Here is a 23,436-nt window from a genome sequence, read left to right on the forward strand (position 1 = left end):
AGAGCAGCAGTGGCTGGAGTTTATGCGAGAAATGAGGAATGTGCAAGACAGGTATATTCCAAAAAAGAAGAAATTTTCGAGTGGAAAAAGGATGCAACCGTGGTTGACAAGAGAAGTCAAAGCCAAAGTTAAAGCTAAGGAGAGGGCATACAAGAAAGCAAAAATTAGTGGGAAGGCAGAGGATTGGGAAGTCTTTAAAACCCTACAAAAGGAAACCAAGAAGGTCATTAAGAGAGAAAAGATTAACTATGAAAGGAAACTAACAAATAATATCAAAGAGGATACTAAAAGCTTTTTCAAGTATATAAAGAGTAAAAAACAGGTGAGAGTAGATATAGGACCGATAGAAAATGATACTGGAGAAATTGTAATAGGAGATGAGGAGATGGCAGAGGAACTGAACAAGTATTTTGCATCAGTCTTCACTGAGGAAGACAGCAGGATACCGGACACTCAAGGGTAGCAGGGAAGAGAAGTGTGCGCAGTCACAATTACGACAGAGAAAGTACTCAGGAAGCTGAATAGGCTAAAGGTTGATAAATCTCCTGGACCAGATGGAATGCACCCTTGTGTTCTGAAGGAAGTAGCTGTGGAGATTGCGGAGGCATTAGGGATGATCTTTCAAAAGTCGATAGATTCTGGCATGGTTCCGGAAGACTGGAAGATTGCAAATGTCAGTCTGCTATTTAAGAAGGGGGCAAGGAAGCAAAAAGGAAATTATAGACCTGTTAGCTTGATGTCGGTGGTTGGGAAGTTGTTGGAGTCGATTGTCAAGGATGAGGTTACAGAGTACCTGGAGGCATAAGACAAGATAGGCAGAACTCAGCATGGATTCCTTAAAGGAAAATCCTGCCTGACAAACCTATTACAATTTTTTGAGGAAATTACCAGTAGGCTAGACAAGGGAGATGCAGTGGATGTTGTATATTTGGATTTTCAGAAGGTGCCACACATGAGGTTGCTTAACAAGATAAGAGCCCATGGAATTACAGGAAAGTTACATACGTGGATAGAGCATTGGCTGATTGGCAGGAAACAGAGAGTGGGAATAAAGGGATCCTATTCTGGTTGGCTGCCGGTTACCAGTGGTGTTCCACAGGGATCAGTGTTGGGGCCACTTCTTTTTACATAGTACATCAACGATTTGGATTATGGAATAGATGGCTTTGTGGCTAAGTTTGCTGACGATACAAAGATAGGTGGAGGGGCCGGTAGTGCTGAGGAAACGGAGAGTCTGCAGAGAGACTTGGATAGATTGGAAGAATGGGCAGAGAAGTGGCAAATGAAGTACAATGTTGGAAAGTGTATGGTTATGCACTTTGGCAGAAAAAATAAACGGGCAGACTATTATTTAAATGGGGAAAGAATTCAAAATTCTGAGATGCAAAGGGACTTGGGAGTCCTCGTACAGGATTCCCTTAAAGTTAACCTCCAGGTTGAGTTGGTAGTGAAGAAGGCGAATGCAATGTTGGCATTCATTTCTAGAGGAATAGAGTATAGGAGCAGGGATGTGATGTTGAGGCTCTATAAGGCGCTGGTGAGACCTCACTTGTGGGCAGTTTTGGTCTCCTTATTTAAGAGAGGATGTGCTGACGTTGGAGAGGGTACAGAGAAGATTCACTAGAATGATTCCAGGAATGAGAGGGTTAACATACGAGGAACATTTGTCCGCTCTTGGACTGTATTCCTTGGAGTTTAGACTAATGAGGGGAGACCTCATAGAAACATTTCGAATGTTAAAAGGCATGGACAGAGTGGATGTGGCAAAGTTGTTTCCCATGATGGGGGAGTCTAGTATGAGGGGGCATGACTTCAGGATTGAAGGGTGCCCTTTTAGAACAGAAATGCGAAAAAAATTTTTTAGTCAGAGGGTGGTGAATCTATGGAATTTGTTGCCATGGGCAGCAGTGGAGGCCAAGTCATTGGGTGTATTTAAGGCAGAGATTGATAGGTATCTGAGTATCCAGGGCATCAAAGGTTATGGTGAGAAGGCGGGGCAGTGGGACTAAATAGGATAAAATGGATCAACTCGTGATAAAATGGCAGAGCAGACTCGATGGGCCGAATGGCCTACTTCTCCTTTGTCTTATGGTCTTATGGTCTAGAACCATCAGACACCCTTCATATGACAAGTCGTTCAATCCTGAATCATTTTCGTGAACCTCCTTTAATCCTTCCCAGTTTCATCACATCCTTTCTAAGATAAGGGGTCCAAAACTGCTCACAATACTCCAAGTGAGGCCTCACCAGCACTTTATGAAGTCTCAACATTACATCTGTTTATGTTCTAGTCCTCTTGAATTGAATGCTAGCATTGCATTTGCCTACCTCACCACAGACTCAACCTGCAAGTTAACTTTTAGGGAATCCTACATAAGGCCTTCATTAGACAGGGCACTGAGTAGAGAAGCTTGGGATCTAACCCATCTATGCCTCTCAAGTCCCTTTGTACCTCAGATTTTTGTATTTTCTCTCCATTTAGAAAATAGTCAACCTTTTCATTTCTTCTGTCAAAGTGCATGACTGTACTCCATTTGCTACTCCTTTGCCCATTCTCCTAGTCTAAGACCTTCTATAGCTTTCTACTTCCTCAAAGCTACTTGCCCCTCCTCCATCTTGGTATCATCTGCAAACTCTGTAGCAAAGCCATCAATTCCATCATCCAAATCATTGACATATAATGTAAAAGAGAATCGGTCCCAACACAGACCCCTGTGGAACACCACTAGTCACAGGCAACCAACAAGAAAAATGCTCCTTTTATTCCCACTCATTGCCTCTTGCCAATTAGCCACTGCTTTATCCATGCTAGAATCTATCCTGTAATACCATGGGCTTGTAGCTTGTTAGCAGCCTTGTGTGGCACCTTGTCAAAGGCCTTTTGAAAATCCAAGTCCACAACATGAACTGACTCTCTTTTGTCTATCCTATGTGTTATTTCTTCACAGAATTCCAACAGATTTGTCAGGCAAGATTTTCCCTTGAGGAAACCATGGCCTATTTTATCATGTGCTTCCAAGTACCCAGAAACCACATCCTTAGCAATTGACTCTAACATCTTCCCAACCACTGAGGTCAGACTAACTGCCCTGTAATTTCCTTTCTTCTTCTTCCCTCCCTTTTTAAAGAGTGGAGTGGCATTTGCAGTTTTCCTGTCTTCCAGATCCATTCCAGAATATAATGATTCTTGAAAGATCATTACAAATGCCTCCACAATCTCTTCAGCTATCTCTTTCAGAACTCTGGGCTGTACACCATGTGGTCCAGGTGACTTGTATACCTTCAGACCTTTCAGTTTCCCAAGAACCTTCTCCCTCGTAATAGAAACTTCACACACTTCATTACCCTGATACTTTGAACTTCCACCATACTGCTGGTGTCTTCCTCAGTGAAGACTGATGCAAATACTTATTCAGTTCATCTGCTATTTTCTTGTCCCCCATTTCTACCTCTCCAGCTCATTGCCCAGCGGATCAGTATCCACTCTTGCCTGTCTTTTACACTTTATGTATCTGAAGAAACTTTTGGTATCCTCTTTAACATTAGTGGCTAACTTACTTTCATATTCCACCTTTACCTTTTTAATGACTTTTTTAGTTGCCTTTTGTTGGTTTTTAAAGCTTCCCAATTCTTCTCACGAATTTTTGCTCTATTATATGTCCTCCTTTTTGCTTTTATGTTGGCTTTAACTTCTCTTTTTAACCATGGTTGTGTCACCTGTCCTTTAGAAGACTACTTCCTCTTTGGGATGTATATATCTTGTGCCTTCTGAATTGCTTCCAGAAATTCCAGCTGTTGCTGCTCTGCCGTCATCCCTGGCAGTGTTTTTTTCCTGTTGTTTCTAGCTAACTCCCCTCTCGTGCTTCTGTAATTCCCTTTACTCCACTCTAATACTGATCTGACTTTAGCTTCTCTTTCTCGTATTTCAGGGTGAATTCGATCATATGATCACTTGCTCCTAAGGGTTTTTTTTTACCTTAAACTTTCTAATCAATCTCAGTTTATGGCATAATACCCAATTCAGAGTAGCTGATCCTGTAGTGGGCTCAACCATGAACTTCTCAAAAAAGCCATCTTGTAGGCATTCTAGAAATTCCCCTTCTTGGAATCCAACATCAGCTTGATTTTCCTAATCTACCACCATATTGAAATCTCCCATGACTATCGCAACATTGCCCTTTTGGCATGCATTTTCTATCTCCCATTGTAACTTGTAGACCACATCCTTACCACTGAATGGTAGTCTATATATAACTCCCATCCACGTCTTTTTACCCTTGTAGTTCCTTAGCTCTATCCACAATGATTCAACGTCCTCTGACCTTGTGTCAACCCTTTCTAATGATTTGATTTCATTTTTTACCAACAGAGCAACACCGCTGCCTCTACCTTACTGCCTGCCCTTTCGATACAATGTGTATTTTTGGAGATCTATAATTTCCCATTTGTCTTCTATGTCTAAGCCGATTTCAAATCTAATTTAACAAGTCGACATGGATCCCATGTTCCTTAATCTCTGGATCAACTTACTCGGCGGGTGGCGGGGGAAGTGGTGTGTGTGGTGACTTTGTTGAAAGCTTCACTGAAGTCAATATTATACAACATCCATTGCCCTATCTTTATCAAAGTCACTTTTTCAAAAACTTAATCAAGTTTGTTTGACATGACTCCCCTGCAGAAAGCCATGCTGGCTGTCCCTTATTACTTTATGCTTTTTTAGATGTGAGTAAATTCTATCTCTAGGAATCTTCTTTAATATTTGACTTGCCACTGATGTGTAAAGTTCACCACCATATAACTCTTTGATTTATCTGAATTGCCTTTCTTAAACAGAGCTACATTGGCTATTCTCCAGTCCTCTGAGAGCTCGCATGTGGCTTAAAAGATACAAAGATCTCTGTCAAAGCTCCAGCAATCTGCTGTCTTACCCCTCTCAATAACTGAAGATCCCATCAGGTACTTGGGGCTTTATCCACTTTAATGTTCTTCAAGAGCCCAATACCTAAATAGCAAAATGCCTTAGAATATCAAATTTCAAAGTAAATTTGTCATTGTGAATGTATGTCACCACATGCGACCCTAAGATGGACCTTGGAGAGCACTCTAACTGGCTGCATCATTGTCTGTATGGAGGTGGGAGTGCTATTGCACAGGATTGAAATAAGCTGCAGAAAATTGTAAACTTAGACAGCTCCATCATGGGCACTAGCCTCCATGATATCCAGGCTGTCTTCAAGGAGGGATGCCTCCAGAAGGCAGCATCTATAATTGTGGACCCCCATCACCCAAGGTATGCCTTGTTTTCATTGCTACCGCTACCATCAGGAAGGAGCTACAGAAGCCAGAAGGTGCATACGCAAGGATTTAGGAACAGTTTCTGCCCCTCTGCCCTCTGATTTCTGAATGTACATTGAACCCATGAGCACTACTTCACTACTTTTTTATTTCTGTTATTTTGCACTGCTTGTTTAATTTCTGTGTGTACGGATGTGATGTGTGTGTATGTTTTTTATTATGTATTGTACTGCTGCCGCAGAGACAACAAATTTCATAAAGTATACCAGTGATATTAAACCTGATTCTGATTTTCTTGTGGGCAATCGCAATAAATCCAAGAAAGACAATAGAATCAATGAAAGGCCATACCCAACAAGATTACCAAACAAGCATTGTGCCAAAGCCAACAAGAAGTGCAAATACGAAAGAAAAAAGTAATAAATAAATAGCAATAAATATAGAGAGCTGAGATAAAGTCCTTGACAGTGAGTCCATAAGTTGTGGGTACAGTTCAGTGATGGGGTGAGTGAAGTTATCCCCACTGGTTCAGGAGACTGATGGTTGAGGGGTAATAACTGTTCCTGAACCTGGTAGTGTGGGCGCTGAGGCTCCTGTACCACCTTTCTCATTGCAGAAGTGAGAAGCAAACGTGGCCTGGATCATGGCCTTGGTGATGGATACCGCTTTCCTGTGACAGCACTTCGTGTAGATGTGCTCAGTGGTGGGGAGGGTTTTACCCGTGATGGACTACTTTTTGTAGGATTTTTGTGTTCAAGGGCATTGGTGTTTCCATGCTAGGCTGTGATGCAACTAGTCAATATACTCTCCACCACACATCTATCGAAGTTTGTCAAAGTTTTAGATGTCATGCCAAATCTTTGCAAACTTCTAAGGAAGTAGAGGCCTTACTGTGTGTTCTTTATAATGGCACTTGCGTGCTGGGCCTAGGACAGATCCTCTGAAGTGATAATACCAAGGAATTTGAAGTTGCTGACCCTCTCCACCTCTGATTCCCCCGATGAGGACTGACCAGCATACCTTACCTGATCTATCCTCCATGTCTTTTTTCTGGAAGATCATTTGGGATCTGTAATTTCCTCCATTTCTTTTATGCCATGGTATAGAAACCATATTCTGTAGACTTGTTTTGAGTCAGAATTTTTTTTATTGTTTTCTAAGGTCTATATTAATTTTAATTACTTTCCTTAATTTTTGGGGATTCCTGCATTACATTTTATATCAAAGATGTTGTCTGTAGCTGCCACATGGTATTTATGTCATATTCACCAAGTTATTTTCAGTTGCAGTGGTGCATTGAATAACACGAGTGAGACCCTCCACTTCAAGAGATCTAGATTTGTCATGAAGATTTCTTTAACAACTCTGAGTAACATTTCCTCCTTGCTGACAATCAACATATGCACTCAATGACGTGTGCTTAGCCCCTGCTGACTGTATGGCTTGGTGCAGTTCAAATACCATCTATAAATTCACCAATGGCACAGCTGTTGGCAGAATTTGAAATGGTGTCGAGGAGGCAAACAGGAGTGAGATTGGCTGGTTGAGTGGTGTTGCAACAACAACCTTGCATTCAACACCAGTGAGACTAAGGAATGGAAAGCATGAGCAGCTTCCAAGTTCCTGGGTTTCAACATCTCTGAAGGTCTATCGTAGGCCCAACATATCAACGCAGTTGCGAAGAAGGCATGCCAGCAGCTTTATTTCAAGAGTTTGTGGTGATTTGCTATGTCACCAAAGACTCCAGCAAATTTCTTCTAAATTTCTTCTGATGTACAGTGAAGTTTATCAATAGCTGGTCTGGAAGCACAAATGTACAGGATTGGAGAGGGTTATAAACTCAGCCAACTCCATTGTGGTCATTAGCCTCCCTGCAATTGAGGACATCTTCCAAAGGTGATGTCTTAAGAAAGCAGCATCATAAAGAACTCTCATCACCCAAGATGTGTCCTCTTATTACCACTATTAAGGAGGAGGTACAGGGGCCTGAAGGTGCACACTCAACATTTTAGAAACGGCATCTTCCCCTCTGCCGTCAGATTTCTGAGTGCTCTATAAACTCATGAACACTACCACACTATTGTGCTCTGTTGTTGCACTATTTTTATACACATTCTTGTCATTTATGGTCATTTTATGTATTGCTTTGCACTGCTGCTGCAAAACAACAAATTCCATGACATGTCAGTGATAATAAACCCAATTCTATTTCTGATACAGGTTTCCACCGCCATCCGAAGGTGGAGCGTTCCTATGGAACGGTTTGTAAGCCAAAATGTTGTAAAGCGAAGAAGCAATTACCATTTATTTATAAGGGAAAATTTTGTGAGCGTTCGCAGACCCAAAAATAACCTACCAAATCATGCCAAATAACACATAAAACCTAAAATAACAGTAACATACAGTAAAAGCAGGAATGATATGATAAATACACAACCTATATAAAGTAGAAATACTTTTCCACAATCATTACTGAACTGTTCTCCGTAGCGAAAATCTCACGCAAGCGCCGTCGGCAGAAAATCTCACGCAAGCACTGTTGGCAAAAACACGGCGCAAGCGCTCTCCAGTAACCTTTAAGCTATGAAGCAGCCAAATCATACCAAATACACGTAAAAATACACAGCCGATATAAAGTAGAAATAATGTATGTACAGTGTAGTATCACTTACTGGAATTGAGACAGGACCAAGCACACTGATGATGGTGTGTTAGACTGAGTCGTCGCAGGCTGGGGTGGTGCAGTGGCCCCCACCCTCCAGGCCGCTGACAGATACATTACCATGAAGTACGCAGGGGTCCAGCGGTAGCCGGGAGGAACCCAGCACATCATTAAGAAAAAAACCGAGATAAACATGCTAATTAATTAGGTGCTGCCCGGCACGTAATTGTCGGCTCAGATCAGTGCCGATTGCATCGCCTTTGATCTGGGCCGACATTTAAGTGTGGGGCGGCACCTAATTAATTAGCATGTTTATTTCGGCTTTTTTCTTAAAGGTGTGCTGTGTGCCTACCGGCTACTGCTGCATTTCTGCGAATCGGTACAGTATCTGTCCACGGCCTGGGTGTTGGGCTGGTGGGACACGGGGGTGTCATCTCGTCGTCTATTTCCATTAGAGCAGGCAGCTCATCTTTTCCTATGACTGCCCGCCTCGATGTCGAAGGTCGAGGTTCGTCATCTGCTGTGGCTGATGTGGAAGGCTTGCTTGACTGCTGAGCCTCGCGCATTTTTCTATCACACAGTTGTTTGTAAGGACGCAGACCATGCTGCAAATATCTCCTAAACCTACGTACCCTTTCAAAATTAAAGTCGTACTTATCATTGCAGCGAAAATCTCACTCAGTTGCTTCACGTTCATTTCGCTACTGCATTCGGTTTGGATTGTTATCTTTTCCTCTTCCAATTACATCAGCTCTTCATCTATCAGTTCTTGGTCATGGGATGCCAAAACCTTTTCAACATCATGTTCATCAGCTTCCACAAGCCAAACTCACTTTGTCCTTACTTCGTTCACCACGATCGAAACACTTAATTATGTCTAGTTTTACGCTAAGTGTAACACCCTTACAAGCTCTTTTAGGCTTTTCCGACACCATAGAACTCATCTTGCAAATGGCTGCTCGGGGCGCGCGCTGCCTTTTATCGCGTGCTGCTTTTTTTTCGTAACAGTGAAAACACCTTCTGGAAGCGAAAATGGTACTAATGTAGGTCTTTCATAACAGTGAGGTTTCGTAAAGCGAACGGTCGAAAAGCGGGGCACACCTGTACTAATCTTTCACTGTCCTTGAACCTTTGCTGTTGAAATACTTTACAGATTGTGTAGCAGTTTTCCAAAGCAAGCTTTTTGCTGATATTTGACTGCCCTGCTAGTTCTCTTTATGCTGTGTATAGTTTCAGTTATAGTGTTATTTTCTCCTGCACTGAGAGTAATTCTGCCTTAAAAATTAGATTCCAATTCTTAAATCTAGTATCTTTGAGCATTTGGTCATTTGACCTAGTGCTTTATAGTAAGTGTTAATGTTTGATGCCCTTCTACTCCATCAATTAATTGGATCTGTCAGGGAGCTAAATGCTGCATTTACAGCCTGATGCGTCAGGTTATGAGAAGTGTGTTTTACATCTTTGTCACTGAGTTTTGTTATTTAAAAAAGGCCTTTGCAAGTGTGTTTTTGGGAGTTGCTATGCATCTGTGGAGACCAAAGGTCTTTCCTCTTTTCCCACAATCTTGATGCAGAAACGCTGACATACACTTTTTGCATCCATAAATGCTACCTGACTGAGTTCTTCCAGAATTCCATTTAATGTATAAAATAATGACCTTGTTTTTTTTAAAAGTGAAATAAGTGGATTCTTTCAAAATAAAACTTTAAAACGTGCTTTTCAGTGCTCTGAGTGTGAAAGGAACTCTTTATATTTAATTTTAATGGGAGTGTTAGCTGGTCTGCTCTGAGGTTAATGCCAAACTTAGCTTGCCCAGAGGCATTAAGGTTTTGCATCCTGTCTTTTAAGAAACAAAATTACTACTCATGGCATGAGTGTAAATTAGCTGTTCAGTTCCAAAGTTGAATGTTTGAAGGGTCAACTTCTGCCATAGGATATTTTAAACTGGTACTATCAGTATAAAATTTCATAATCCAATGATTCCCTGAAAGGCCTTTTTAAAGGAAGTTAAGTTTTTTTATTTGAAGATACCCTATTGATGGTATACCTGTTAACTATTTTTGTTGATATTTCACTAATCAATTGCCCTTGAATCCTGCCTCAAAATACAGCTATAAATAAGTATCTAATTGAATTGTTGAAATTCTGTGACTTTTTTAAGATTAATTTCAAATTTAATTGATTCTATAGGAATTATACTTGGTTTACAATATTGGCCAAGACAGAATTTGTTGTGACCTCCATTTTAGATTGGTTTTAGATTGTTGAAATGGATGAAGCCCTTTGATTTTAATTTGAACTTGTCAGGAAGAAAAAATCTTCCACTGCGCAAGCATTATTTTTTAAAACAACGTGCTATCTAGGTATGTCTGAAAAATGAAAGATGTCTTGACCAATGTACCATACACCATTTGAAAACATTGTTAAGGGCAAGCAGATAGAGGAATAGAAACTATTTAATTTGATATTACAAGAAAATATGGAAAAAGTACCTTCAATGAATCCAGGAAATTAAACTGAAGCATACATTATGATGCAATTCAGTCGTACCTTGCAGGTGTAATTGTGGATATTGTTCCCTTCTTAGTTGTGGAGACTGCACTAAACATTTGGTGGTCACAGTACCTCTGAGACCGACCATGGCATGTTATTCATTCTAGAGTGCGGCATTTGAATTCTGCTTGTAAAACATAATTAGAGCATCTCCAGCAATGGCTTTCATCTTGGCACTGAGCTTTCTGGAGGTCTCACTGAATTTATTGTATGCACAATTTGGTCTAGGCAGCATATGCACAGGTATAGCTTTCCAGTTGCAATTGTCTAGTGAACTTCTGCTTCATGTCTCAAAGAAACCAGTTTCATCATATCTCATCTTCTATCCAGTATCATAGATGAGTCGCCTTTACTTATAACTGATACATGGGAATATTGAAGCAGAAAATGCTGGAAATATTCGACAGGAAAAGGAGCATCTGCAAAAAGAGAAACTTAGAATTTATGATATTTCACTGGGACTGGTGACAATTCTGTAGATTATCAATCAGATGATATTTGGGGCGGTGGGGGAGAGGGGGAGTCCGCAAGAGAACTTAAACAAGGAAAGTAGCATCTGAGGAGGCATATGAATGGTGCATCACCTGCTGAATTCCTCCACTTGTTTCTTCAGACTCTTGTCTCCACATTAACGCATAGTATTTTTGAATAACATAACTAAGTCAATGAACAGTGAACAACCAAAATATTTAACCACAATGGCAGAAGTTCAAAAGTTCAGACTCTGCTGTGAACATATCCTTTGTATTTTCCCAAGCTGATCTATTACTGTCTGCTTGCTTAGCTTGGAAGTGCTCACGGATGCCACAAAATGTAGATGCAGTGCTGAACAGCTGCTGTGAAATTGCCACAGGCTCTCTTGAACCAGCCAACATGAACATTTTGGATATTCTTGCTGGAGCAGTGTCACCTAACAACTGAGAACCAAAGGCAGTAGCATTGGACACTAGGCACCCTCTGCTTGATCAAACTGTGGCAGTTCATCTTCTGAAGTAGCACGGGAGCTCTGCCAGATAATAACATATGAACACAATACCTTTGATCATATGTAAGGAATTATCAGCATGAGTTGCAAAACTTGATAGTAGAATAAACATGGACAACAGGGTGACTATGGAGACAAATGAGACTATAGTTGCTGGAATCTGGAGCAACAATTGGTAATGTTTGATAAGGTTCTAGGATTGGTAGCCATACGTGTGTGTGTGGCCTTTGTGGGTGCCATGAAATCTGTTCTGGGTTGGGGGCTGGCCCTTCCCATTGGTGCTGCCCTCACTTGGTGGAAGAACTATATTTTTTCTTTGTGACTGTGTTACTCTGTTATCCTCCACTTGCTGCTGCCTTCCAACTTCATTCTACTTTCCTCCCCTATTAGGTGCAACCTGCCCACCCAATATTTCATTTCTCCTCTGTCTCTGTCCAGATGCAAGATCTTAACAAGTCTTTCTCTACATCTCTCTTTCCCCCCCCCCAACCCCCCACAAATGTGCTCAGTATGCTGAGTTGATCCCTCAGATTGCTTGTTGCATCAGGGTGAATGTATAGTGTTATTCAGGCCTAAGAAGAGGAGGCCATAAGCCATCAGTAGATAATTGTATAACCAAGAGTCGTCATGTCAGCCTTAAAAACGCAATCTCCTTCACTAAAACACTGCTTCTTCTACTTATGAAAGTCACACTTTTGACACTGAGTTGGGCCACTGCTCCATATTGGTCTTTGCAACATATCAGTTTGGATTTAAATGCAGGTTGTCAGAGATCAAAGATTGCATGTGTCCTTAATAAGGAAGGTTTCTACTTGGTCTTATTTTATGTGGTTTTCAGTACCATAGTATTAATATGAAGCATACTTACCAGTCACAGATAGATGCTAATTAATGTACAGATGAAGTATTGTTATTTCTTTTACAGAATCGTGAACTGCAGATAATGAGAAAACTGGATCATTGTAATATTGTTCGATTACGATACTTCTTCTACTCAAGTGGAGAAAAGGTACATTTTTATTTTTTTGGCTTTCCAAAATGTTAAATGGCATTTTCCATTTCTTATTCAATGGCAAATTAAATGCATGAATCAAGATTTATTCTTCAGTTTCATAGTTGCAAAAATAGTTGTATTACCTAAGTTCCTAACTTAAGCTTTATGGCTAGCTGGGTCTTGCTTCCTTTCCTATTACAGTTTCATTTGTGTAAATATGCTGATTGTGAATGCAAGGACAATTTTGATAGAAAGGGGTATGTCAGCATTTATTTGACAACATAGGATATTACTATACACTTGAAACATTTTACTTGGGTTCATTTTTGTGTTATTTCATCTGTAGGCTAACATTAATTACAGTGCCGAAGTATGGTTCTATTGCTAAATGGTATGTTTTACTTCAAGCCCCTCCCCCCCCACCCACCTGACGTCACCTATCATCTTCTAGCTTGTCCTCCTTCCCCCCTCCCTCATGATCTCATTTTGTCGTCTTCCCTCTCCCCCATTTTCTTATTCTGGCTTCTTCCCCCTTTCTTTCCAGTCTTGACTTCTCGGCCCAAAATGCCAGCTGTTTATTGACTTCCATTGATACAGCCTGAGTTCTGCCAGATTTTGTATTTTGTGTGTGTTGCTCTGGATTTCTAGCATCTGCAGGATCTCATGTCAATTATTCTTAATTATATAGCATTACTTCAGTGCAATCATGTAATGTACCTGACATCAATAGTCTGCAACCTATATCTGTAAACAAGTAGATTAATTGCTAGTGATATTTGTGCAGTCTTGTTTAAAGTGAGAACAGTTTTGGTTTGCATGAATGACTTGTTTTTTGCGGAATTAATTAAATTGGTAGCAATAAGCAAATTGAATCTTATTTGAGACTTTCATGTGCCTTTTTTATCTGGTTGGTTATTCTGCATGTTTCTCAGTAGAAATTGATGTTTAATAACAGGTATAGCTAATTATGTTAGTAGAAAATGGGTTACATCTACTTACACAATACAACTAAGTAGTCATAACAAGAAGTAATTGCACTCTGTCTTGCACTTGCAGCAACAAAAGTACAAAGCTGTTAAGTTTGCATTTCTTGTGCAAATATTAAGAGTGAAAGTGGTGATGGTAACTATTAATCAGGACACCAATTAATTATTTCTGAGTACCCAATTAGCCATCTATAAAATCAATGTTCCACCCTATGCAATGGTTATGGCAGTAATTAATGATTTAATTAATAGATTTATAAATGTATCCTGGACTTTTGAGTGCTGTAACTTTAAAACTTTAGAACTTTAGCAATTTCATCAGTGGGATGGTTTGTCACACCATTCATGGCCCGAGTATGTATCTTCTACCCAAGTCATTATTACTCAATTTTGTGGTAGTTTGAATAGTGAAATTCCTTTAATACCAGGAACATGTCTCATTGCCTGGATTTCCTCCTCCTCATCGAAGGGGAGACTGGTGTTGAATTTTTTTGTTTGCTCTCAAGTTGCTTTGCTAACTAAATATAATATAGTAAAATTAATATTACATTTAAATCACAGGCATGCAAACTTCAGCCTGGTCCAAGGATAATCCCACTGCAAAAGCACATTTCCCCTATACCCTCTTCTATTCAGTTCATGGTCTTTGGCTATTCATTCTTTCTCTTTGTGATGATATTTCTCAGGCCACAAAGATCATAAGGATTCTAATAATTGAGATCGGGGTCCTTCTGAATATCTAGACTTGCTAATAAATGTCCCATTGTTTATTTGAGAGAATTCATTGTTCCTGCTTTCATCTGCTATTCAGATGCCGAGTAATTTTAAATTTGGAAAGATAAACCCTTTTTAGATACCTTCTTTATTTTAAATAAAAGTTAACATAATTAGAACCATATTAATGAAACAAAACCAGGCAAAATGTTTAGCCAGATCTATGTTAGCAGCATTTCTATTACACTCCTAGTGAATTAACCACGTAATTTGGTCAAATATATAAAATTTTCACATGTCATAGCTTAAAATGTGACTATCATTTTTTCTTCCCCATTAATATTGTAGCAGTTACTTGAAAACTAACCAAAACCGCTGAGAGACTAAGCCAGGGTAATCGACTGACGCATTTCCAAATAACGAATTTCCAAATTGAGAAAAGTATGTTTGATCCTTTATTACTATTCCACCAAAGGCAAATGATCTTATAGTGACTTTTTTTTATTAAAAAAGCTAACAAAACTAAATTAGCAATATAGCGATCTTAGCATTCCAATTAGTGATAAAACTAAGCAATAGGAAGTGTAATTAATGGCCAAACTAAATTAGTGTTCCATTTAGCAAAGTTAGTGTATTTAAATGGTCAGCGAAAGAACATCTTTTCCCGTGGCTCATTCCCTCTGGCTAATGACTAATAAATCCCAAGCATTGATACATAACTATATTCATTTGCTTCTACCACGCCCAACCCCCATAACAGATTACCATAAAATACAATGCAGACAGAAAATATATGGCTCTTGCATCCCAGACCTTAATTATCATACTATAATGATCACAACTATATACTACTTAAATAGGAGACATGAATTCAAGGATAAAGGTAACATTTACACAGATGTCCCCTTTCTTCCAGTCAAGTCATATAACAGTCATCTAAGCCAGAGGTTGCCAACACTTAACCCTGTACAGAGTGATCTTTACCACCATGCTGTCAAGTCAGTAAGTCAAGTCAAAGTCATGAAACTGCTAGAGCTGTAGCTCTTCGAACCTCTGCCTGCTGTAGAAGACAGACCTTAGTTATAGGCTTTTCTGGATGGCTGGTCTTGGTCTTGATGTGCACCTGCTGCACAAATTCTCTTCTGTCTGGAAAAATGTGGATGATTCTTCCCACAGTCCATGAGTTCCAAGTAGCTGTGTTGTCAACAATAAGCACGGTGTCTCCTGGGAGAAAATTGTTTTTTATACCTCACCATTTCTGACGTTCCTGTAACTGTGGTAAATACTCCTTGACCCACTGTTTCCAAAACAAGTTTGACATATATTGGATTGCTTCCATCTATGATGAGCATAAATGTCTTCTTTTTGGAACTCTCCTGGTGGTAAGGATGGTGAGGTCTTCAGAAGCAACAGATGGTCGAGTGTTAGTGCTTCCAAATCATTGGGATCAGAGGATGCTTTAGTAATTTGACATCCACTGATAATAGCTTCTATGTCACAAAGGACTATGTAGAAACCCTCTTCGGCAAGAATCTGTACCTTCATGGTGGAATTGACCTTTCGCACAGACTTGATCAATCTCTCCCATGTTCCTCCAAGATGTGAACCAGCTGGAGAATTAGAAATCTACTTAATTCTCTTTTGAAGAGGGTCATCACTGATCCATGAATGGATTCCACTTCTCAGTGACTCCTCGCAACTTGCACTCAGCTCCAACAAAGTTTGTTGTATTATCAGAGCACAGTTCACAAACCTGTCCCTTCTTTCTATCAAGCATCAAAGTGCATTAACAAAGGAATCTGTATCTAACAAAAATGCCACTTCCATGTGAACAGTTTGTATAGCTAGACAGGTAAATAATACTTATACTTCTTCACTGTACTCCTCCTGCTTTTCATTTCAAAAAGGCCAAAGTAGTCTACTCCTACACATGTGAACAGAGGTTCATCTGGAGAGACCCTGTCCAAAGATAGATTTGCCATGTACTGGAATCCTGGAGTTTCGTGCAACCATTGACAAACAACACACTTCAGGATTCTTCTTGTAGCTGTACAAACACGGGGTATCCAGTATTTTTGGCGCAACCTGGATAACATGCGGCTATGGCCACCATGCCCCACTTCTTGAGGTACGTGCCTCAGAATGAGGTCTGAGATATGAAGATCCTTTGCCAGTATAACAGAATGTTCAGATTCTTCAGGCTGCCCTACTATGCCACCAACTCAAGACACCATCTTCAAGTACTGGATTGAGTTTGAAAATATGGCTGTTCTTTTTCACACTTTCCTCCTTTTGCAAACTTGAGAAGTCATCTGAAAATCTTCCTTTGGCAAAACCCAATGATCTCCATTTCAGCCTTCCTGACCTTTGGTCTTCTCAGTATCTGTTTCCAAAGAATACCTCTGTTGTTCTCTTAAATCAGATTGAGAACAAGTGATGTTCACTGGCTTCTTCTTCTGACCAAGAAACAAAACCAGGTTCTTAAATCTAAGAATCCAGGCCACTATCTTCCTCAAATGTGCCTAAGACAAGAAGTGATGAATAACACATTGTCACCACATCCACCTCCTTTTCAATCTGCATGGCATTCATTGTAGCACTCAGGTCTGGATCATCTAGCAGTAAGTTCTCCAGATCAATCAGGATTCGCGGCCCATTCACTTTAAGGCTGAAAAAGATACTGAGGCTCAGGCACCTATGTCTCATTCTTCAGGAAAGCTTTCACCTCCACCCTCTAGAGGCCACATCTGCCAAGTTGCTTAAAGTGTTTACATACCTCCATTGAGATGCTTCTGAAACCTTAAGAATTTCTGAAACTGTTTGCATCGAAGGTTCAGAACCTAGAAGTTTCATTCTTAATATACTTCAGCGTAGAGGTGCTATCAGTCTAAAATCCTGAGTGCATGTGCAACTCCTTGCTCCACAATGTGTCCATACAGCTAGCCATTGTAGAAGTGGTGAGCTCCGTATGAGAGGTGGAAACTGACTTCAGTAGAATTTTCCCATGGTAAAAGCACTGAGAGTGTGTGTTGTGCAACAATAAGTAGGTCACTGTTCCATAGCCATCTTCACTTACATCTGTAAAATGTTGTAACTGTGCAGCAGTAACTTCTCCAAAATCCAGGGGTTTCAGGCAAAAAACAATTTTGAATTCTTCCAACTGGCAGAGTTCTTCCAGCCAGATTGTCCACTCATGAGCAGCTGTTGTGGTATAGTGTCATCCTAGCCAAGCCGTTTCTTACAAAGACCTTGTAGAATCTTCTTAGCGGATAGCACCACTGGACTTAAGATTCTTAAAGGTTCATAGATGTAACTAACTGTGGAGAGGGTCCCCCTTCTGGTGAGTGGTCTATCTTGATCACGATCTTAAATTCGGAAGTATTAGACTGAATACACCATTGCACACTCAGTACTCTCTCCACTGAAGGTATACCTTGATCCAAATCTAAATCCTTCATGTCCTTCACTCTTTGCTCTTCTGTTATCACAGCTAGCACACTACGTCTGTTGCTTATCCATTTTGTGAGTTGAAAGCCATCTTTAGCACAAAAGGATGCAAGCTCATGATAGACAGGCGCCGATTCTTCCTCAGTGGACACTGGCACAAAGCAGCTGTCAACAGAGAAGCAATGCATAATGCTATTCACGGTCTTGCAGCTGAACTGTTCTTCACTGTCTTCTGCGCATTTCCTAAGAGTGAAATTGGTACAGCTTGGTGACGAAGTTGCTCCTAGGAGATGTACCAGCATTTTAAAGTCCATTGTATCTTGGCTGAGGTCTCCATCAGGCCACCAGAGCAACCTCAGCAGAGCTGCATCTTCTGCTAGTTTAACCTGATGAAACATTGATTTGATATCTGTCATGATGACCACCAGTTCTTTTCTGAATCTGATTATGACTGATCAGTGAGCTAGTAAGATCTAGTCCCTGTAAATCTGAGCATTAAGTGATATTCTCTGAAAAGTCACTCCACAGTCAAACATAGCAAAGTTTCCTTTTTCTGGGATAATAAACACTATGATGTGGAATATATTAGACTTCCCGATCACTGCGTTCTAGATCCTCTGCTGGTGCTCTTTTGACGTCCTTCATGAAAGTTGTGTAGTCAGTGTAAAATAACAAATATGTCTTAAACCTTTTGCTTCAGTTTAGAGCACGCTGTACAGCAATCTTCCTATTATTTAACACGTTAACCTCCTTTCTCAAAGGTAAACTATTCTGGTAGTGACCATCCACCAGTTTTGAAGAATTTGCAACCAGCTCTGTGAACTTGTGATTGTCTCTTGACAAGCCAGGTTGTTCATCCTGACTGCATTCAGGAAAGTCTATCCTGATCCGCTGTCAAAGATCATCCAATTTCAAAACTGAGATCCTGCTAAGTGTCAGCTCTGGCTTTGCACAGTCTCTTCCATCACCATTGTCCATTCACAGTCCAACCCAACATTGTTCTAATTGCATAAGATCCATCATTAACACTGCAAATCACTTGCAATGGCTCCAATGCTTTAGACACAATTGTCTCAATCAATCGCTGCCAAATGGACATGTTTCAGTTGAACCATTGCTTTGAAATCCCTCTGTCGTGGAATGTTCCCTTTGCTGACAGGTATACTTTCCCGTGTATAGATGTTAGGTAGTTCATTTCCAATCCTGAAACAATGTAGCTACTCACTACCTTCTCTTGACCCATGGTGCATAAGAGAATGTATGTCCTTTTTCTTGTGAGGCTGAGCTTGTTCATTAGGCCCACTGTGCAGAACACTGCTGTTCTCCCTTGATCTAAATAAGTATCCACTGTCTTGTTTCCCTTCTTAGACTTCACTTCTACAGGAACAATAGGAAGTTTACTATCTTCATCAGGCCATTAGATACTGACTAACAGTAATTTTACTGACTGTAAAAGCTTTTATAGATATGTAAAAAGGAAAAGACTGGTAAAGACAAATGTAGGTCCCCTACAGACAGAAACAGGTGAATTGATTATGGGGAGCAAGGACATGGCAGACCAATTGAATAATTACTTAGGTTCTGTCTTCACCAAGGAGGACATAAATAATCTTTCAGAAATAGTAGGGGACAGAGGGTCCAGTGAGATGGAGGAACTGAGCGAAATACATGTTAGTAGGGAAGTGGTGTTAAGTAAATTGAAGGGATTGAAGGCAGATAAATCCCCAGGGCCAGATGGTCTGCATCCTAGAGTGCTTAAGGAAGTAGCCCAAGAAATAGTGGATGCATTAGTGATAATTTTTCAAAACTCGTTAGATTCTGGACTAGTTCCTGAGGATTGGAGGGTGGCTAATGTAACCCCACTTTTTAAAAAAGGAGGGAGAGAGAAACCGGGGAATTATAGACCAGTTAGCCTAACGTCGGTGGTGGGGAAACTGCTGGAGTCAGTTATCAAAGATGTGATGACAGCACATTTGGAAAGCGGTGAAATCATTGGACAAAGTCAGCATGGATTTGTGAAAGGAAAATCATGTCTGACGAATCTCATAGAATTTTTTGAGGATGTAACTAGTAGAGTGGATAGGGGAGAACCAGTGGATGTGGTATATTTCGATTTTCAAAAGGCTTTTGACAAGGTCCCACACAGGAGATTAGTGTGCAAACTTAAAGCACACAGTATTTGGGGTAAGGTATTGATGTGGGTGGAGAATTGGTTAGCAGACAGGAAGCAAAGAGTGGGAATAAACGGGACCTTTGCAGAATGGCAGGCGGTGACTAGTGGGGTACCGCAAGGCTCAGTGCTGGGACCCCAGTTGTTTACAATATATATTAATGACTTGGATGAGGGAATTAAATACAGCATCTCCAAGTTTGCGGATGACACGAAGCTGGGTGGCAGTGTTAGCTGTGAGGAGGATGCCAAGAGGATGCAGAGTGACTTGGATAGGTTGGGTGAGTGGGCAAATTCATGGCAGATGCAATTTAATGTGGATAAATGTGAAGTTATCCACTCTGGTGGCAAAAATAGGAAAACAGATTATTATCTGAATGGTGGCTGATTAGGAAAAGGGGAGGTGCAACGAGACCTGGGTGTCATTATACACCAGTCATTGAAAGTGGGCATGCAGGTACAGCAGGCGGTGAAAAAGGCGAATGGTATGCTGGCATTTATAGCGAGAGGATTCGAGTACAGGAGCAGGGAGGTACTGCTGCAGTTGTACAAGGCCTTGGTGAGACCACACCTGGAGTATTGTGTGCAGTTTTGGTCCCCTAATCTGAGGAAGGACATCCTTGCCATAGAGGGAGTACAAAGAAGGTTCACCAGATTGATTCCTGGGATGGCAGGACTTTCATATGAAGAAAGACTGGATGAACTGGGCTTGTACTCGTTGGAATTTAGAAGATTGAGGGAGGATCTGATTGAAACGTATAAAATCCTAAAGGGATTGGACAGGCTAGATGCAGGAAGATTGTTCCCGAAGTTGGGGAAGTCCAGAACAAGGGGTCACAGTTTGAGGATAAAGGGGAAGCCTTTTAGGACCGAGATTAGGAAAAACTTCTTCACACAGAGAGTGGTGAATCTGTGGAATTCTCTGCCACAGGAAACAGTTGAGGCCAGTTCATTGGCTATATTTAAGAGGGAGTTAGATATGGCCCTTGTGGCTACGGGGATCAGGGGGTATGGAGGGAAGGCTGGGGCGGGGTTCTGAGTTGGATGATCAGCCATGATCACAAAAAATGGTGGTGCAGGCTCGAAGGGCCGAATGGCCTACTCCACCTATTTTCTATGTTTCTATACCAGGGCACTGCTCACTGCTGTGTCTTATTCTTTGACAGCTTATTTTGATTTTGTTCCCTTTTCATTAGAGTATGAAGTGTGCTGAGATGGTTTCCACTACCTATCTTGAATGAAAAAGATACTTCTTGCTGATGTGTTCTGTACACAAACAGCTAAAGCAGACACCATTTTCTTTTAGGAAGGCAATATTCTCACTATGAGCCCCTTTCTCCAAGATGACGGCATGAATCCAATGTATGTTCACCCTCACAGAACAGACAAACTGTTTTGACTGATAGGACCATTTCCCTTCCATTAGTTCCAGGTTTAGTTTTAGCTTTACTTCTCACAGTGGCCACAGTAGTGACAAAACTGTTTCCTTTTAGCCTTAGAATGAAATTATGACGTAGTTTTGTTTATACCTTTGCTTATTGTAAGTGATGTAGCACCCTGTATATTCCCATACATCGGATATGTAGCAATCTTTACTTTTCTATAAAATCAATTAATTGCAGAGTTAAGACTATCCCTTGGCTTAAAGTGTTAAGCTACTGGGAAGGATATGTAGGGGAACAGTTCAAATGGCAAAGGTAGATCATAGGACTGGAGGGTGGAAAATGTAACACTCAGTTTTTGTTTTTAAATAATGTAAGTGGGGGCAAAGACTTACATAATTGTTTTTTCCCGAAAGAGTTAATAGGATAAAGAAAAGGAAGTGAGGGAAGAGATGGCTTGGGTGTGATGATCTTTGTGTCCTCCCTGGCCATGGGTGTGGTACCAGAGGGTTAGAGGGGTGGCAAATGTGATTCCATTATTGAAGAAAGGTAATAGGGATACTTTTGGGAATTGTAGATCAGCAAGTCTTACATTAGTGGCATGAGTGATAGGGAAATTATTGAAGAGGATTCTTAGGAACAGGATTTGTGAGCATTTAGAGCAGCATAGTCTTATTAGTGATAACACTGCTTTGTGAAGGGCTGTTTGTGTCTCATGAGCCTACCAGAGTTTTTCAAAGAGGTGACAGAACAAATTGAAGATAGAATTGTGAGTAAAAGAGTATATGAATTTTAGTAAGGCATGTTGCAAGGTTCTATATGGTAGTCTCATCCAGAACATCATTTGGCGTGGATGCATGGAAACTGGCTGCATGGATTCAGCACTAGATTGCCCATAGAAGGCTGAAGGTGATAATAAATGGAGGGTGTTTTGCCTGGAGATCAATGACTAGTCATGTTCTGCAGCAATCTGTTCTGGGACCCCTGCCCTTTATGAGTTTTAAAAAGACAGATGAAGAAGTGGAAGATTGGGTTAGTAAGTTTGCAGATGACATGAAGATTGGTGTTGGTGTAGATAACCTGAAAGTTTGTTGTAGGTTACAACGGGCATTGAAGGATGCAGTGTTGAGCTGAGAGGTGGCAGATGGAGTTCAATCTGGAAAAGTATCTGATATACTTTGAAAGAACAAACTTGAAGATGGAGTACAAGGTTAATGGCAGGATTCATAGCAGTGGAGGAACAGATGATCTTGGGGTCTAAGTCCATAGAGCGCTCAAAGTTGTTGAATAAGTTCATAGGGTGGTTAAGGTGTGTTTTCTTCGTCAGTTGGGAGATTAAGTTCAAGAACTTTGAGATAATGTTGCAGCTCTATAAAACTCTGGTTAGGATACGCTTGAAGTATTGTGTCCAATTCTGGTTGTCTTGGGTGGAATAGAGACGGTGCAGAGATATTTACCAGGATGTTGCCTGGACTGGAGAACATTTCTTATGAGGAAAGTTTGAGCGATCTAGGGCTTTTCTCTTTGTAGCAAAGGAGGTTGAGGGGCAACTTGGAGGTGTATATGATTATGGAGGACATAGATTGAGTGGATAGCTTGCACCTTTTACCCTGTGCAGCTATGGCCAATACAAGAGGATATCCTTTTAAGCTGAGTGGAGGAAAGTTAAGGGGAGATGTTAGAGATAGGTTTTGTAACAGCAAGTGATTAGTGCCTGGAATGCACAGCTGGGGTGGTGGTAGAAGCTAATACAATAGGGCCATTTAAAAGACTCTTAGATAGGCACATGGATGTAAGAAATGTGGAGAGTTCTGGGCTGTGTAAGCGCGAAGGGTTAGATTGATCATAACGTAGCTTTATATAGGTTGGCACAACATCATGGGCCAAAGGGCTTGTACTGTCCAGTACTATCCTATGTACACATTTCCTCCGCCATCCAAAGGTAGAGCGTTCCTATGAAACGGTTCGTAAGCCGGAAAGTTGTAAAGTTAAGAAGCAATTACCATTTACAGGTGTACCCCACTTTTCGAACGTTCGCTTTACGAAACCTCACTGTTACAAAAGACCCTCATTAGTTCCCTGTTTTTGCTAACAGAAGGTGTTTTCACTGTTACGAAAAAATCAGCGCGTGAAGAAAAGCAGCGTGCGCCCCGAGCAGCCACTCTCTCCCGGATTCGGAACTGCATTCTCACCGGCATTGCTTAAACATGTGCCTGTGAGCAGCCGTTATCAAGATGAGTTCTAAGGT

General features: G+C 40.8%; 1 protein-coding gene across 1 annotated transcript in view; it reads left to right on the forward strand.

The window, feature by feature from the left end:
- The window catches only part of gsk3ba (glycogen synthase kinase 3 beta, genome duplicate a), a 178,495-nt gene that overhangs the window by 91,070 nt on the left and 63,989 nt on the right, over window positions 1–23,436 (forward strand). Inside the window, exon 3 of the mRNA XM_072260292.1 lies at window positions 12,421–12,504. Within this exon, the coding sequence (XP_072116393.1) occupies window positions 12,421–12,504 (84 nt within the window). The remainder of the gene's footprint in view (window positions 1–12,420; window positions 12,505–23,436) is intronic.

The sequence above is a fragment of the Mobula birostris genome, chromosome 6 (assembly GCF_030028105.1).
Source record: "Mobula birostris isolate sMobBir1 chromosome 6, sMobBir1.hap1, whole genome shotgun sequence".
Taxonomy (NCBI): domain Eukaryota; kingdom Metazoa; phylum Chordata; class Chondrichthyes; order Myliobatiformes; family Myliobatidae; genus Mobula; species Mobula birostris.